At 46.7% G+C, this 16,494-nt stretch overlaps 1 protein-coding gene across 3 annotated transcripts in view; it reads left to right on the top strand.

Moving 5' to 3' along the window:
- The window catches only part of nbeaa (neurobeachin a), a 534,111-nt gene that overhangs the window by 163,047 nt on the left and 354,570 nt on the right, over positions 1-16,494 (top strand). For all 3 annotated transcript variants that reach the window (XM_055636835.1, XM_055636837.1, XM_055636834.1), the window contains 4 exons: positions 261-441; positions 2,856-2,977; positions 5,035-5,142; positions 6,744-6,912. In XM_055636835.1, the coding sequence (XP_055492810.1) occupies positions 261-441; positions 2,856-2,977; positions 5,035-5,142; positions 6,744-6,912 (580 nt within the window). The remainder of the gene's footprint in view (positions 1-260; positions 442-2,855; positions 2,978-5,034; positions 5,143-6,743; positions 6,913-16,494) is intronic.

The following is a 16,494-nucleotide window of genomic DNA, read 5'->3' as shown; positions in this document are numbered from 1 at the left end:
ATTGACCTTTTGATTTGCTTGATTTATAAATATATTATATATATTAATATTATATATAATATTATATTATATATATTTATATATGTTGTTAAATATATTAAAAGTGGGCTTCCTTTTGATAAATTCAAATTCACTATTTCTAGTTGAAATTTAATTTTCCATGATTGATTTTCAATTCTGCTATCTGAACTGTAGAATTTTACTAGGAATAATTTTATGTTCAACTAACATAAGTATTTTCTCTGTATTTTTTATGAAAGACTGAACTGGAGAATATTGAGGCAACCCAAGGAATGTCAACCGAGACAGCAGTAACATTTTTAAATAGGTTAATGGCCATGGTTGATGTGTTGGTCTTTTCAAGCTCACTCAACTTTAGTGAGATCGAAGCAGAAAAAAATATGTCATCTGGAGGTTTAATGCGTCAGTGCCTGAGGCTTGGTGAGTCAGTGTATTTATATATCAATGCAACGACATTTCAATATATCAGTTAAATAATTGATATTAATAAAGGTCATGGAGTACTACAGCATAGAAACAGGCCTTTCGGCGTAACTTACCCACTTGACCAATATGCCCCATCTACAATAGACCAACCTGCCCATGTTTGGCCCATATCATTCTAAACCTATCCTATCCATCTACCTGTCTAAATGTTGCGATAATACCTGCCTCAACCTCCTCCGGCAAATTGTTCCATACACCCACCACCCTTTTTGTAAAGTTGCCCCTCAGGTTCCTATTAAATCTTTCTCTCCTCACCTTAAACTTATGTCCGCTGGTTCTCGATTCCCCCTTCTCTGTGCAAACGACAGACGATAATATCTTACGGTCATTGTCTACCAGATTATTTCAATTACACGAATTTAAAGACCACAAAACATCTGAACAACTGAGCTCAAAATAATATGAATGCGTGTATGCACGGACTAGACAGAACAGCGGAGCAATGGTGGAGGACACCAACAACGTCATCTGGCCAGGCCGACCCCTGTAACTCTGAGCTGGTGCCACCACCAGGACAACAGGCTGACATGGCCAAGTTAAAATATAGATTTTTAACAAGTTTGGACTTGAATCGCACATAATGGCACAGGTAACTTGGAGACTTTAGTGTACTGTCTCAGTGCGATCTACTTTTCCTACAGTCTTATACTTGTATAATGTGTAGATTGTGCCTATGTATAATAAGATTTTTATTGAACCGTTTGTAAAATAGGAATTTAATTGTATCTAGGTACGTGTGACTATAAAATACTGTTGAGCCGTTGAATTAAAAAAGACACTACAAACGTTCAGCAAAACAGGCAGTAAAGGCATCCTTATCACTGATATTGGTTCACCAACCTGTAGTTATCTGGCTTATCCTTGCTGCCCATCTCAAAGGAACAATATTCGGTCTCCAGTCTGCTGGTACCTCACAAATGCCTCCTGCAGAGGCAAAAATCTCCATCAGCCTCAGCAATGTCCTCAGTTCTTTTGCCCACAATGTTCTGGGGTAGATCTCATCTGGTCCTGGGCATTTATCCACTCTTTTGGGCAATAAGGCCTATCACCCTTTTACCATTTTAATACTGACCTGGTCCAGACTAGCATTGTATCCCTTCCCGAAGTCACTGTCCTCCATATCATTCTCCTTGGTGCAGAGCAATGAGAAGTGTTTATATAGATCCTTGTGCTAAAGAACTCCTAACTTCACAATTAGATTACATCCTTGGTCTCGAACGGAACCCACTCTTTCCATAACTATCCTTTTACTCCTGCTATATTTATAACATTACTTAAAATTTTCCGTAATCTTAACTGTCGTTTACAACCCAATCGTATGAACAATTAAATCTCCAATATTAGGTAACCTCTAACTAAACCTCCTTCCCCCCCCCCCCCCGATCTATCCCTCACCCGCCTTCCCCACCATTTTCCCCACTTGGACTCCCATCTACTTCTCCTCTTGCCCCTGCTACTTTCTTCTCTCCGGCTTCACAATCTGCAACTCTTGAAACCTGTCTCACAACTTTTACTCTTATATCTGCTCAGTGTTCCAATTCAATGCCTACCAGTGTTCCAATTGAATGCCTAATCCCTACCTACCTATTACTGTCTACCTATGTCTGTGCACCTATTACTGAGCTTTGTCACCTATCCATGTTCTCCAGAGATGCTACCTGACCTGCTGAATTACTTCAGTACTTTGCATCCTTCAAGGATATTTCATGACCTCTTGTTGCTCTCCTAATTTCTTTCTTCAGAACTCTCCCATCTCCTTTATATTCTTCAAGAGACTTGCTTAATTGTAGTTGCCAATTTAGGTCATATGATTCAATTTTTCCCCTGATCAACCCTTCAATAATCTTTGCCATCCAAGTTGACTTAATATTGTTATTGTTGTCTTTCACCCTGACTGGAACATGCATCCCCAGAACTTCCATTCCTTCTCTTTAAATGGAGAGAATGGACAGATGACATCTTCAATTGGAATCCTACAGTGATGGGAGTTGGGGGGGTAGGACAAAGCTTGGCAGGTCATAGGTGGATATAGGTGATGGGGCGATTGGCAGATGGGTGGAGTAAGTGACAAAGGCTGGAGGTGAAAAGGAGACAAATGGGTGTCAGATAAGGAGAGAAGAGAAGGAATAAAATATAAAGCTGGAGGGAGAGATAAGAGTGGAAGGTGCCGGGGCAGCAGGAAGAGGGGGAACAAGAAGGAATCTGTTGAAGCTTGGGTTGTATTTATGCATGGCACAATGTATTATTTTTTTCTGTATTTAATTCTGTACATCTTAATATTATGATTTAAAATTGAGTTTGGTAATAAAACTATTGATCAATAGCCTTTCTCTGATTGTCTCTTACAGTTTGCTGTGTTGCTGTTAGAAATTGCCTGGAATGCCGACAGAGACAAAGGGACCGGTTGACCAAAATCTCACTGGCTAGCAATAAAGTGCATGAAAATCTTCAAAGTGTAACAGGATCCAAGGTAACATAATTATTAATATTTCATCTGGATTGAAAAATACATATTCCGGTAGAGATTTATCCCGTGGACTCCAAAATCGTCTTACCTGAAAAATTTAATCTGAAAGAACTTTGCCCCGCTCCCCAATCCTCGCTCCCTTCCTCCTCTCGCCCCTCTCCCCCCTCCTGCCCTCCTGCACACCCTACTTCTCCTCTCCCCCCCTCCTCCTCCTCCCCCCCCCCCCCCCCTCCTCTCCCCACTCCTCCCAGTGACGGATTTAGATGAAGAGAGACCCTAAGCTGTTCCACGTGAGGCCCCCAACGACCGGACAGCCATGGCGGCCAAATCTCCCACACATTCAAAGCGAGGGAGAAAGTGCCCAGCGCCGACCAGTTGCCGTTGCAGTGAGCATGCGCAGGGCGTTGATGATGTGCTGGCCGTGGTTGTGCGCATGTGTAAGGCGGCCTGCCGTGCCGGCGGATGAGGAGCGGATCGAGCGGAGCCCGGCGGCCCGGACACGGATATAGCGGGGGGAGATGGAGAGAGAGAGATAGAGAGGGGGGCCCCCAGAGTTGAACGGTAGGTGTTCTGCCCACCCCCTAGACCTCGAGGCCCATCAATTTTTTCCCCCCTTGGGGGCCCTAAGCTATAGCTTGTTTAGCTTATACGTAAATCCCACTGCTCCTCCCTCCCCCTCTCTCCCCCCCAGCCTCTCCCCCCTTCCCCCCCCCTTCCTCTCCCCCCCCCTCTCCCCCTTCCTCTTCCTCTTCCCCCCTTTCCCCCACCCCTACCCCCTCTCCCCCTGGTCCCCCCCCCCCCCCTTTCTTCCCTCTGCCCTTCTCTGTGTTTCTGCTCTGTGTCTCTGCCCCCTCTCTCACTACCCCCCTTCCCTCTCCCACTCTAGATGCACCTGGGAGTTGTGGGCTATGGGTGAGCAGATAGGGCGGGGATGGGGTAAAAGGAGAGAATGAATAATATTCATATAATATCAAGGGGGGTGGTTTGTGTGTTTGTGTGTGTGTGTGGGGGGGGTGTGGTTAGTGTGTATGTGACGCCGCAGGTCGCCCCACCCCCACCGCAACTGCACGGGTCCCCCTTGGTCTAGTTACATTTAAAATTGTGTGATCAACACATTCTGCACACTTTAAATCATTCCCCTTCCAGTTTAAAATTATCTTGTTTTATTTGTAGATATTTAGACATTAGATTATACAAAGAACAATGTGTGAATTAATATGTCAATGTTGCCCTGAGTTAGCTGCTTCTCTCAGGGGTTGAGGAAACTTGCTTACACTCCACCTCTATGTGTTTTGGGATGGTCGATGAGTCTTATGTAGTATACACAGACACTGCCACTGATGAGGCAGATGGTGTTAGCCATGTTGGTATAGGTTTTCTTAGATGTTGTGTGATCCTCCCAATGTTTACACTTAGGGATGTGGAATTCTCTTTTTTTGGCCCACCGAGTCCACGCTGACCATCGATCACCCATTCACACTAGTTCTGTGTTATCCCACTTCCACATTCACTCCCTACACACAAAGGGCAATTTATAGAGGCCAATTAACAGACAAACCTGTAAGTCTTTAGGATGTGGTAGGAAACTGGTGCACCTAGAAGAAGTACACGTGGTCACCGAGAGAAAGTGCAACTCCACACAGACAGCACTCGGATGCAGGGCAACATCCACAACTTTCAGCAATTTCCTGCTGTTTTTGCAGAGCTGTTCTCAAACCAAGCGGTGGTGCACCCCAATAGTACGCTTTCTACAGTGCATCTTAAGTACTTTATCGCATAGAATCGTACAGCCCTTCGGCCCAAATTGTCCAACATGCTCCATCTAAGCTTGTCCCATTTTCCAGCATTTAGCTCATATCCCTCTAAACCTTTCCTACCCATGTACCTGTCCAAGTGTGTTTTAGTTTCTAATGAGTATCTCAGTAGCTATTCATTGTGTAACTGCCCAAACTGACTTACAATTTGCTTCAAACTAAAAGTTGCCTCTGCAGTCTCTTGTTTCTCTCCTGAGAAAACAATATTTGTCAAATGTTTTTAAATAAAATGTTAATTTATTTCAGACTGGTGTTGAAAATATCATTGGCAACCATTCTCCTATTAAAGACCCTGACAGATTACTGCAAGACGTGGACATTAATCGTTTACGGGCTGTTGTCTTTCGTGATGTGGTAATTTATTTACATTTTACTGTTGTAATCATTGGGTTTGCAGTTAGATGATTTGAAACCGTTACATTTTAATATTTTTGTTAAACTACTTAGAATATAAAAATAGCCTTGACTGGAAACAATGGCAATGTGATTGATGAAAATAATATTGCAAGTAATTTAAAAATGGTGAACCTTTATTGGCCATTTAAGTTTACTAACAGGTTTGATTATTAAACCATTTAGTGCACTGATTTATTTAATTCAGATTGACCTTGAATCTTTATATTTAACACTGCATTTCTGTTGGTTTGATATCTGGAATCAAGTGAGCAAAACGATTATATATTCTGTTTTGATCCTGCTAATAATGTATTTGGACTGTAGTTATTTACTAGATGGGAAATGGGAAAGCAAAAATAAAATTCTAGACATGCATAATAGCTTGGTCAGCATATAATAGATAAATTATTGATTTATAAAAGATAAATGTATTGATTGCATCACTTCAAAAATATCCTTGAGAAATTCTTATAGTTATGAGTGAAATATTCTCCTTTTGTACTTCAGAAAGTGTGCAATGTACCATTATGTTTTTAATCATTAATAGACACCTTTAAGGAAGCAATTGCAATTTCTACTTTTCTAAGGCACAACATGACTTCCAAACATATTTAGCTCCACCTGGTGGTTACTCAGAAATTTGTTAGCATGTGGAGAGAGAAGATTGCAGATAAAGGAACATTTATTTTGATGTATATTTAGGCTCATGTTTTATTGCTCCAAACTACTAAATTTAATGTTTTGGATTAATTAATATTAGGCATTTTCTGCAAATAATTTAATGTTTGGCCTCCTATTGGTTTTTAAAGTGAAATGTAAAAATCATAATTTTACCCAAAGTTCATGCCTGTTCCTCTGGATTTCCATTAAAACTGTCACATTTTTAAATTAATTAAAATTGCTCTGTGGCAATCCATTTTCCTTGTTATACATACTATAATCAGTAGCATTAATTGCTTGGTGAAAGATACAGATCTAAGCCTGACCAAAAACATTAAATCTATTCCTTAACCTCAGAATAAAATCTCCTTTTAATTTGATTTTTTCTGTCCTTATAACTGTATATATGACAAGACATGATGGTCTGGAGCACATACTCAGATCAATAAAATATTTCATCTGCACTTAAGTCTTTGACACCATTTATGCCGTCTAAACTCATACTGCCATAGTGGTGTTTTTGTTAATATAGACAATTACCCATTCTTGCTCAAAGTCGACCTATGATTCGATTAATACTGTCCAGGTTACCATCAGAACTCTTTAATTATGAAAATATATTGTAATGCTTTAAATTCCTCTACTTTATGTTCATATTCGGGCATTGGTTAATGACAACTTGTCTTATTGAATACTTTCACCTCTCTATTCCAGTACTGTAGCTTGCCTTGCTTTTTTAACTTAGCTGCTTTTAAAGTTAGCTTCTGGCTTCTGCAAAACTGCCGCACCAATCCCCAGCTGTCTAATGTAAAACTGTGATCTGCCATAGCTCCCTCCTGTTTTGCTTCTTTAAGTCTTTGCCCATCCTGATGGAAATGTATTGATTTTTTCTTTAATAGGATGACAGTAAACAGGCTCAGTTTCTGGCTTTGGCCGTTGTATACTTTATCTCCGTGCTCATGGTCTCAAAATACAGAGACATACTGGAACCGCAACGTGAAATTGCAAGATGTGGAAGTCAGATAAATCGAAATATTCGTCAGGAAATAAACTCACCAACAAGTACAGGTATGTGTTCTTTTCCATTTCTATATTTCAAGTTAAATAAAAAAAATACATTACAGTTAAAATGGATTTTGTGATTATCTGTCACTTCATAATATTGACCAATTGTGATTAATTCAAAAAGTTGTGTGAAAACTTTTTTATTACCAGTGCCGAAGTGGTAAGTGTGGCCTTGGGGTCAGAGCAAACTTTCCAGATCTGTGTATTGGTTGGTTTAAACTTTCAGCACAACAGCCACCAACTTAGCCTATATCTTTGACAAATCACAAGGCATGCAGTGCCCTTGATGACACGTTGTGTGGAGAAAATGTGTTTCTTGATCCAATAACAGGGAATAAGTGAGCTGTGGGCTCACTTGCATTAGTAGAAACATATAGCTTGGAAACAGGCCTGTGGTGATGGAACTGATTGGGTCTCTGTTTAAGAAAGAACCAAAGGGCCTTGAGACCTTCTTGGTTGGGAATGAAGGTGTAAATGGACTGGATGTCTATGGTAAAGATGAGGTAATGGGCCCGAAGAATTGAAAGTTATTAAAATGTTGAAGAGCATGTGAGGCGTTTCAGATATAGGTCAGAAGGGAATGTACAAGATAGGTTGGGGAGGGGTGGTGTAAGATAGAATCAAGGCACTATAGAGATGAGTTTGTTGGGGCAGGAGCAGGCAGAAACAATGTGTCTGCCAGTACAGTCTTCCTGCTTGTGGATTTTGGGGAAATAGTCTGAGAAAAGTTCAGACCTCAAACATTGCCAACCCATGTCCTCCAGTGAAGCTACCCGACTCGCTGAGCTACTCCAGCACTTTATTTCTTTTTTTGAAAACAGGCCTCTGGGCACTCCTGCACTAATCCCATTTTATTCTCCCCACAACATCATTAATTCCCCCAGGTTTTAACACTTATCTAGGAGCAATTTACAAAGACCAATTAATCTACCACAGGATGTGGGAGGAATCTTAAATAACCCACAAGATCACAAGGAGAAGGTACACATTCTACACAGATATCAGCAATTGTATCCAATCACTGGAGCAGTGAAGCAGCAATTTGCCCCCACCTTTCTTCTCCAGCTTTCTCTTCCCCCATGCGGTGGGACTCACTCTGGCCATGGAGGAGGCCCAGGACAGAATGGTCGGATTTGGAATGGGAGGGGGAGTTGAAGTGCTGAGCCACCGGGAGATCAGGTTGGTTATTGCGAACTGAGCGGAGGTGTTGGGCGAAGCGATTGCCAAACCTGCGCTTGGTCTCACCGATGTAGAGCAGTTGACATCTGGAACTGCGGATGCAATCGATGAGGTTGGAGGAGGTGCAGTTGAACCTCTGCCGCACCTGGAAAAACTGCTTGGGTCCTTGGATGGAGTCGAGGGGGGAAGGTAAAGTGACAAGTGTAGCATTTCCTGCGGTTGCAAGGGAAAGTACCAGGGGAGTGGGTGGTTTGGGTGGAAGGGACAAATTGACTAGGGAGTTACGGAGCGAACGGTTGCTGCGGAAAATCGAAAGGGGAGGAGATGGGAAGATGTGGCCAGTGGTGGGATCCCATTGGAAGTGGCGAAAATGTCGGCGGATTATCTGTTATATGTGACGGCTGATAGGGTGGAAGGTGAGGACAAGGGAGGACAAGGAACAAAGGACAACACCCTGTTACGAGTGGGAGGATGGGTAGTGGAGCTACGGGATATAGAGGAGACCCTGGTGAGAGCCTCATCTATTGTCAAAAAGGGGAACCCCCGTTCCCTAAAGAATGCGGACATCTCCGATGCCCCAGTTTGGAACATCTCATCCTGGGTGCAGATGTGGCGTAGACGGAGGAATTGGGAGTAGGGGATAGAGTTCTTACTGGAAGCATGGTGGGAAGAAGTGTAGTCCAGCTGTCGGACAGTAGTTGATTACCTGCGATGGAGATTGTGAGGTTAAGAAACGGTCGGGAGATATCGGAAATGGTCCAGGTGAATTTGAGTGCCTAATGGAAGTTAGTGGTGAAATGGATGAAGTCAGTGAGTTGTGCAGGAATTAGCACCAATGCAGTCGTCAATCTAGCGGAGGTAGACTGCCGACTGCCCCCTCACTGGAACCGCTGACCCTCGCCGCCTCCCCGGCCATCCGCTGACTGGGACTTCCAACCCTCCTTCCTACAATACAGCCGTCTTCCAGTTCATCTGGGGGTCGAGGCTGACCCAGACTCCACTCCCCTCGGGCCTCCACCAGTGACTACACCTGCCCTCGCCACTCCACCGCCCACCAGTGGGCCGCAGTCGTCACCTTACCTGAGTCCTAGGCTCAGCACCGGGCTTGAAGTCTCCATGCTGCAAACCCTCACACCAAAGGGTTTGACTGTACTGGGTCCTGGTGCTCCCTCCCCCCCCCACCAACACACACAGGGAACCCTAGTGGTGGTTCCACTGGGTCTTCCCCTTCCCCCTGTACCATGTACCCCAGCTACTCCCCATCCACACTATAGTCCTCATACCCCCCTCCTCCTTGACCACCCACCACACCCCTACCAGACATCGCCTCGGCCTCCGTCCACTCACCTGCCTTCCTCCGGCCCCAACCCCCACCCTTGCCGTGTGCTCATTATCCCCCCTGACCTCCCCCTGCCTGATGCCGAATGGTCTGTCTTCAGCAGAGGCCTCACCTTTGTTCCACACTGTCCCCACCTCAATGAGTTCCGTGTCCACCACGATGTGGAGCTCTTCTTCCGTCGCCTCCGCATCCTAAAGTTTTTCCATGGGAAGGAGTCCTCACCCCCCAGTGATGACCCCTTCTCCCGTCTCCAACGGACCCCCTCCTCTTGGACCCCCCCTCATGGTCATCTACCTGCTTTAGACATTTTCATTTTAAGCTGCCGGCGGGACATCAACCACCTCAACTTCTCCACTCCCCTTTCTCACTCTAACCTCTCCCCCCATGAACGCACAGCCCTTCGCTCACTCTGATACAACCCTGACTGGGTGATTAAACCTGCCGACTAGGGAGGTGCCGTGGTAGTCTGGCGTGCTGACCTCTACCGGTCTGAGGCCAGCTCCCTGCCCTCCCAATCCTCCAACCTTATAGTTCCCCAGCCCCGCACGGCCCGATTTTATCTTCTCCCCAAAATCCACAAACCTGTCTGTCCTGGCATACCCTTTGTTTCTGCTTGTTCTTGTACCACCGAACTCATTTCCACATACCTCGACTCCATCCTGTCCCCCCTGGTCAAATCCCTCTCTACCTATGTCCAAGACACCTCACACGCTCTTCCATCTCCTTCATGACTTCGGTTTCCAGGCCCCCACTCCCTCATCTTCACCATGGATGTCCAGTCATTCTATACCTCCATCCCCCACCAGGAGGGTCTTAAAGCCCTTCATTTCTTCCTCGACCGCAGAACCAACCAATCCCCGTCTACTAATACTCTCCTCGGCCTAGCGGAGCTGGACTTTACTGTCAACAACTTTTCGTTTGACTCCTCCCATTTTATCTAAGTCCAAGGCGTAGCTACGGCACGCACATGGGCCCCAACTATGCCTGCATCTTTGTAGAGTACGTCGAACAATCCTTGTTCGAGGTGTACCTTGGCCCTATCCCTGAATTCTACCTCTGCTACATTGACGACTGCATTGGTGCTACCTGCTGCACCCATGCAGAACTCACTGACTTCTGAGGGGGAGCTCTGTGATGAACAGCCTTAGGGAGGAGGACGGCTCGGTAACATCCTTGCAGATGGACATGCTGAGGATCTGCCAATCCTTTTATGCGGATTTGTACAATAGAAAGGCCACGGACAGCACCGCCTTCCAGAACTTCCTGCCTCACGGAGGTCTTGGAGGACAGCAAGCGGAAGAGCCTGGACCAACCACTGACCCTAGAGGAGCTGACTGGCTCCATCTGTTCCTTTGACTCGAGTAAAACTATCGGAAGCGATGGCTTACTGGCCGAGTTGTATTCGGCTCTGTGGGACTGGGTGGGCCCGGACCTGTTGGAAGTGTACAATGACAGGCTTCTGCCATATGCTGAGAGAATGGAACGGCTGGGCTTGTACACTCTGGAGTTTAGAAGGATGAGAAGGGATCTTATTGAAACATATAAGGTTGTTAAAGGGCCTATCCCATTTGGGCCATCACTTACGCGACAGGCCAGTAGTGACGGTCGCGCGATGGTCCTGCGAGAGTCGCGCGCATCATCATGCGCCCGCACACGTCTAAGGTGCGTGACGTCATTTGAAGATGGACACAAAATGCAGGAGTAACTCAGCGGGACCAGCAGCATCTCTGAAGAGAAGGAATGGATGATGTTTCGGGTCGAGACCTTTCTTCTGTCTGAAAGAACGGTCTTGACCCGAAACGTCACCCATTCCTTCTCTCCAGAGATGCTGCCGGTCCCGCTGAGTTACACCTGAATTTTGTGTCTATCTTCAATCTTCTTGGCCCCGCTCTGGGTGTAGGAGTGGGGGTGGATCCTGATCCACAACGGCCGTGAGCCCCAGGCTGAGTTCGACGATCGTTTGCCTGCTTCTGCTGCTGGTGGAGGTGAGACGTTGCGTCGCGCCGGGGTCTTGGGCCTGTCCCACATTGGCCGTCAGTTACGCAACAGGCTGGTGGCGCGCGAAGATTTCATGCAGGACGAAGTCCACACTCCTCCACGCCACTCCACACTCCTCCACACCACTCCATGCGCCCGTCCCCGTGCTACCCACACGCTAGCAGGTCGCGTAAATGGTGCGCGAAAGACAGCCAATTGGGGCAGGCCCTTTAGCGTTTGGACACGCTAGAGGCAGGAAACATGTTCCCGATGTTGGGGGAGTCCAGAACCAGGGGCCACAGTTTAAGAATAAGGGGTCTCTGAGGATATGACATGGACATCACACGCCGCAACACTCGTGAGTAAGGCAAGGCAGCGACTTTACCACCTCAGGCAATTGAGGAAATTCAGAGTGGCTCCGAGGATCCTCCAGTGCTTCTACGCAGCGGCTGTGGAAAGCATCTTGTCCGGAAATATTACCATCTGGTTTGGGAATTGCTCTGCCCAGGACAAGAAGGCTCTGCAGAGAGTACTGCGTTCGGCCGAACGCACTATGGGAACTTCACTCGCCCCCCTGCAGGAACTATACATCAGGAGGTGCAACTCCAGAGCCAACAAAATCATGGGAGACCCCTTCCACCCCTGCAACGGACTGTTCCACCTGCTATGGTCAGGCAAACGCCTCCGTTGTCATGCTGTGAGAACGGAGAGGTTGAGAAGGAGTTTCTTCCCAGAGGCCATTCGGACTGTAAATCTCACCAGAGGGACTAACTTTACTGAACGTTTTTCCTTCCACTATTTAATATGTAAAAGAATATGTGTGTGCTTATGATTGTGTTTATAGTTTGTTTGGTTGTTTGTCTGTTTGTCTTTTTGCACAAAGTCCGCGAGCATTGCCACTTTTCATTTCCCTGCACATCTCGTATGTGTATGTGACGAATAAACTTGACTTGACTTGATTTGGTAAGCCATTTAGAACGGAGACGAAGAAACACTTTTTGTTTTGTGAGTCTATGGAATTCTCTGCCTCAGAGGGCGGTGGAGGCCGGTTCGCTGGATACTTTCAAGAGAGCTAAATATGGCGCTTAAAGATAGCGGAGTCAGGGGATTTGAGGAAATGAAAAAAAAAATGAAATGATTCAATTTAATTGTCATTGTCAGTGTACAGTACAGAGACAACGAAATGCATTTTTAGCATCTCCCTTGAAAGGGAGACACAGGGCGTCGCGGTGTGCCCGCGCCTGCCGCCGTAATTACATTCCATCACAGGCAAAGGTGGGTGAAGTGTCTTGCCCAAGGACACAACGACAGTATGCACTCCAAGCGGGATTTGAACCGGCTACCTTCCGGTCGCCAGCCGAACTCTTAGCCCATTGTGCTATCTGTCGCCCACATGCAACGTGCCAGTCAGGAGAAGGCAGGAACGGGATACTGATTGGGGATAATCAGCCATGATCACATTGAATGGCGGTGCTGGCTCGAAGGGCCGAATGGCCTACTCCTGCACCTATTGTCTATTGTCTATCGGCTTCTAGCCGGCAGCATGTCAGACTCCATGAGGAAGGGCAGCATCACCCTAATCTCATCACGCAGAAGGGGGAGATGAATGGTATAAGGAATTGGAGACCCATCACATTGTTGAATGTTGATTATAAGATCCTGTCTAAGGCCATCACCAACCGGGTCAAGCCTGCTCTGGGACGGGCGATCCAAACCTGTGCTGTACCCAGCAGGAAAATCTCAGACAGCCTGGTGCTGCTGAGAGATACCATTGCCCACGAGCAGGACAGATGGGAGGATGCCTGCCTTGTCAGCTTGATTCAGGAGAAGGCCTGCGACAGGATATCACACACGTACATGAGGGACGTGCTCTCCAAAATGGGCTTTGGGGAGGGAATCAGAAATTGGATCCAACTGCTCTACACCGATATCTGTAGTGCAGTCCAAATCAATGGGTGGGAATCAGACAACTTCCCCGTCAGGTCTGGAGTCAGGCAGGGTTGCCCTCTCTCCCCTGTCTTGTTCGTCCGTTGTATTGAACTTTTTGCCAAGTCCATCAGGAAGGACGCGAGCATAAAAGGAGTGACATTGCCAGGCAGTGGGGGGACTCAAGTCAAAACCTCCCTGTACATGGACAATGTCGTCGTCTTCTGCTCGGATCCAGGGTCGGTCTGCAGATTGATTAGCATCTGTGACCAGTTTGAATCGGCAACGGGAGCCAGGGTGAACCACAGGAAGAGCGAGCCCATGCTCTTGAGCAACTGGCTTGACTGATCTTCCATCCCCTTCACCATCAAGCCTGACTTCTTGAAGGTGCTGGGGATCTGGTTCGGGGGGGCTGAGAAATGTGACAAGAATTGGCTGGAGCGGATAGCCCAGGTGGGGAAGAAACTGGAGCTGTGGAAGCAGCGCTCCCTCTCCATAACGGGGAAACATTTGGTCATTAGGTATGAGGTGCTCTTGGGGCTGCTGTACTTGGTGTAAGTGTGGCCTGTCCCTCTCTCCTACGCCACAGGGATCGCCGGGCCGTCTTCCAGTTCATCTGGGGGTCGAGGATGGACCAGGTACGATGAGCCACAATGCACAAGTCGGCTGACAATGGGGGTAAAAGCGTGCACAATGTCGCTCTCACCCTGATGGCCACCATCGTGTGTGTCTGCATTCGGCGGAGCGTAGAGCCAAGGCACGTGGGCACCAAGTGTCACTACCTGCTGAGGTTCTACCTGTCCCCGGTGTTGCGAAGGATGGGCCTGGCGCAGTTGCCAACAAGATAGACATTTATTGTCACATGTACCAATTGGTACAGTAAAATTTGTGGTCACCATACAGCCATGCAAATAAGAAAAGAGCACAGAACACGATAGTCTTTAACATAGACATCCCCACACAGCGGAATCAAAGTTTCCCACTGTGTGGGAAGGCAGCAAAGTTCAGTCATCCTCCTCTGTTGTTCACCCGTGGTCGGGGGGCTCCCGAACCCCTCGCTGTCGCCGCCACGGCCCTATGTTCAGGCCCGCTCGCCAGATGATGGAACTCCGACGTCGGAATGGGAGAACATTCTCAGCGGCTTGGACTTCCGAATCGGCCACTTCCTACCGGAGACAGCAGCTCCTGAAGTCCACAGGCTGAGCCGGGCGGAGATTCACGCTGGCGGCCCTCGGCAAAGGGATCCCAGGACTCCGCGATGTTGGTCAGCGCCGCCCGCGCTGGAAGCTCTGCAAACCACAGCTCCACGATGTTGAAGCAGCAGGCCCAACACTCTGGAGCATCAAACGGCGATCCAGGTAAGGCATCGCCCGCTCCACGGTGAATCCAGTGCTGCACCACTGCTGAAGCTTTAGTCCGGCAGGAAAAGCCGCGCCAATCCAGTTGGTAGGCCGCGAGGGGGTTTGGTGAAGATGCGACTTGGAGAATAGTCATATCCTCGCCATCAAGTGACTGAGAGCGGTTTCCCCCTTACCCTACCCCCCCTCCCCCACATGGAAATACAAAAAGAGTCCTCCAAAACGTACTTTTAAACAAACTAAAACAAAAAAAAAAGAAAAACAGACAGACTGTAGGCAGAGGCTGCCATCATGCGGCGCCCCTAGCGGCTATTGCAATGCCATGCAACGTGCCAGTCAGCTGTGAACAATAACCAACCTGATCTCCCGGTGGCTCAGCACTTCCACTCCCCCTCCCATTCCGAATCCGATCATTCTGTCCTGGGCCTCCTCCATGGCCAGAGTGAGTTCCACCGCAAATTGGAGGAGCAGCACCTCATATTTCACTTGGGTAGTTTACACCCCAGCGGTATGAACATTGACCTCCAATTTCAGGTAGTCCTTGCTTTCTCCCTCCTGCCCCTCCCCTACCCAGCTCTCCCACAGCCTACTGTCTCCGCCTCTTCCTTTCTTTTTCCCAGGCCCCCCCTCACATCAGTCTGAAGAAGGGTCTCGGCCCGAAACGTTGCCTATTCCTTCGCTCTATAGATGCTACTCACCCGCTGAGTTTCTCCAGCATTTTTGTCTACCTTCGATTTTTCCAGCATCTGCAGTTCTTTCTTAAACATTATATTTTCAAAGGCAGTTTGCAAATATTAGTGATTGATGAGGAGGAAGGGTTGGAGGAATATTGGTTCAGTGAAGAAGGATGCAAAACTTGCTCTCTGTTCTTCTTTTTTAGCTGATATTTTTAAGCTGGAATGATTTGTTCAGTTTCAAAATCATTCTGAAATTTCACTATTGCGAGAATCTACATTATGTAAGTTGTTATCTTTCAACCAAAAGTTAGGAATCATTTAAGAGACAAATACTTGCCTTACTGGGGAGCTTAAAGCAATGGATTAATCTTTGTGAATATTATTTTGATCGACTATTTGTTTCTCCCATGAATATGTACGAAAAGAATGAAGTGTGTTCAATTAATCTTGATGTTACAGTGGGAGCTATTTGCTGCTAAAATTGTCAAATAGTAATTCACTTCCAGATGGCATGAAAAATGAATTAAAGTGATGAAACGATTCTAGTAGTGGTGGCTTGCGAGGATGTTGTGGTACTTAACATTATAGTTAAGCTGAACTAATGTAAAACTGGACCACAGTACTCCGGTTGTCTTCCTGCTCAACGAAAGGACAATAACCTTATTTGTGAGTGGCCAGCAATCCCTTCAAGGTATACTGGTTAGGCTGTGGAAAAACTTAAGTTGAAAACCCATGATATCTGTACAGTGATCAGTTGATAACGAGATACAAGAGGCTGCAGATGTTGGAATCTTGAGCTAAACGTGAGTAACTCCGAAGGTCCTGCAGCACCTCTGGAGAACAGGAATAGTACTGATTTGAGGTGCTTGCTTGGCAAATTGATGCAGAGAATCTTCAGGGCGGCACAGTGACATAGCAGTAGAGTTGCTGCCTTACTTCAGTAATTCAAGATGTCCAATGTAATTTCAATGTAATCACAAGGAACTGCTGATGCTGATTTACGAAAAAAGCCACACGGTGCTGGAGTAACTCATCCGGTCAGGGTGCATCTCTGTAGAATATGGAAAAGCAATGTTACGGGTCAGGACCCTTCTTCAGACTGATTGTAACAGTTGAGAGAAAGCTGGAA

The sequence above is a fragment of the Leucoraja erinacea genome, chromosome 6 (assembly GCF_028641065.1).
Source record: "Leucoraja erinacea ecotype New England chromosome 6, Leri_hhj_1, whole genome shotgun sequence".
Classification (NCBI taxonomy): domain Eukaryota; kingdom Metazoa; phylum Chordata; class Chondrichthyes; order Rajiformes; family Rajidae; genus Leucoraja; species Leucoraja erinaceus.
This window is presented reverse-complemented; position numbering and strand designations above follow the sequence as displayed.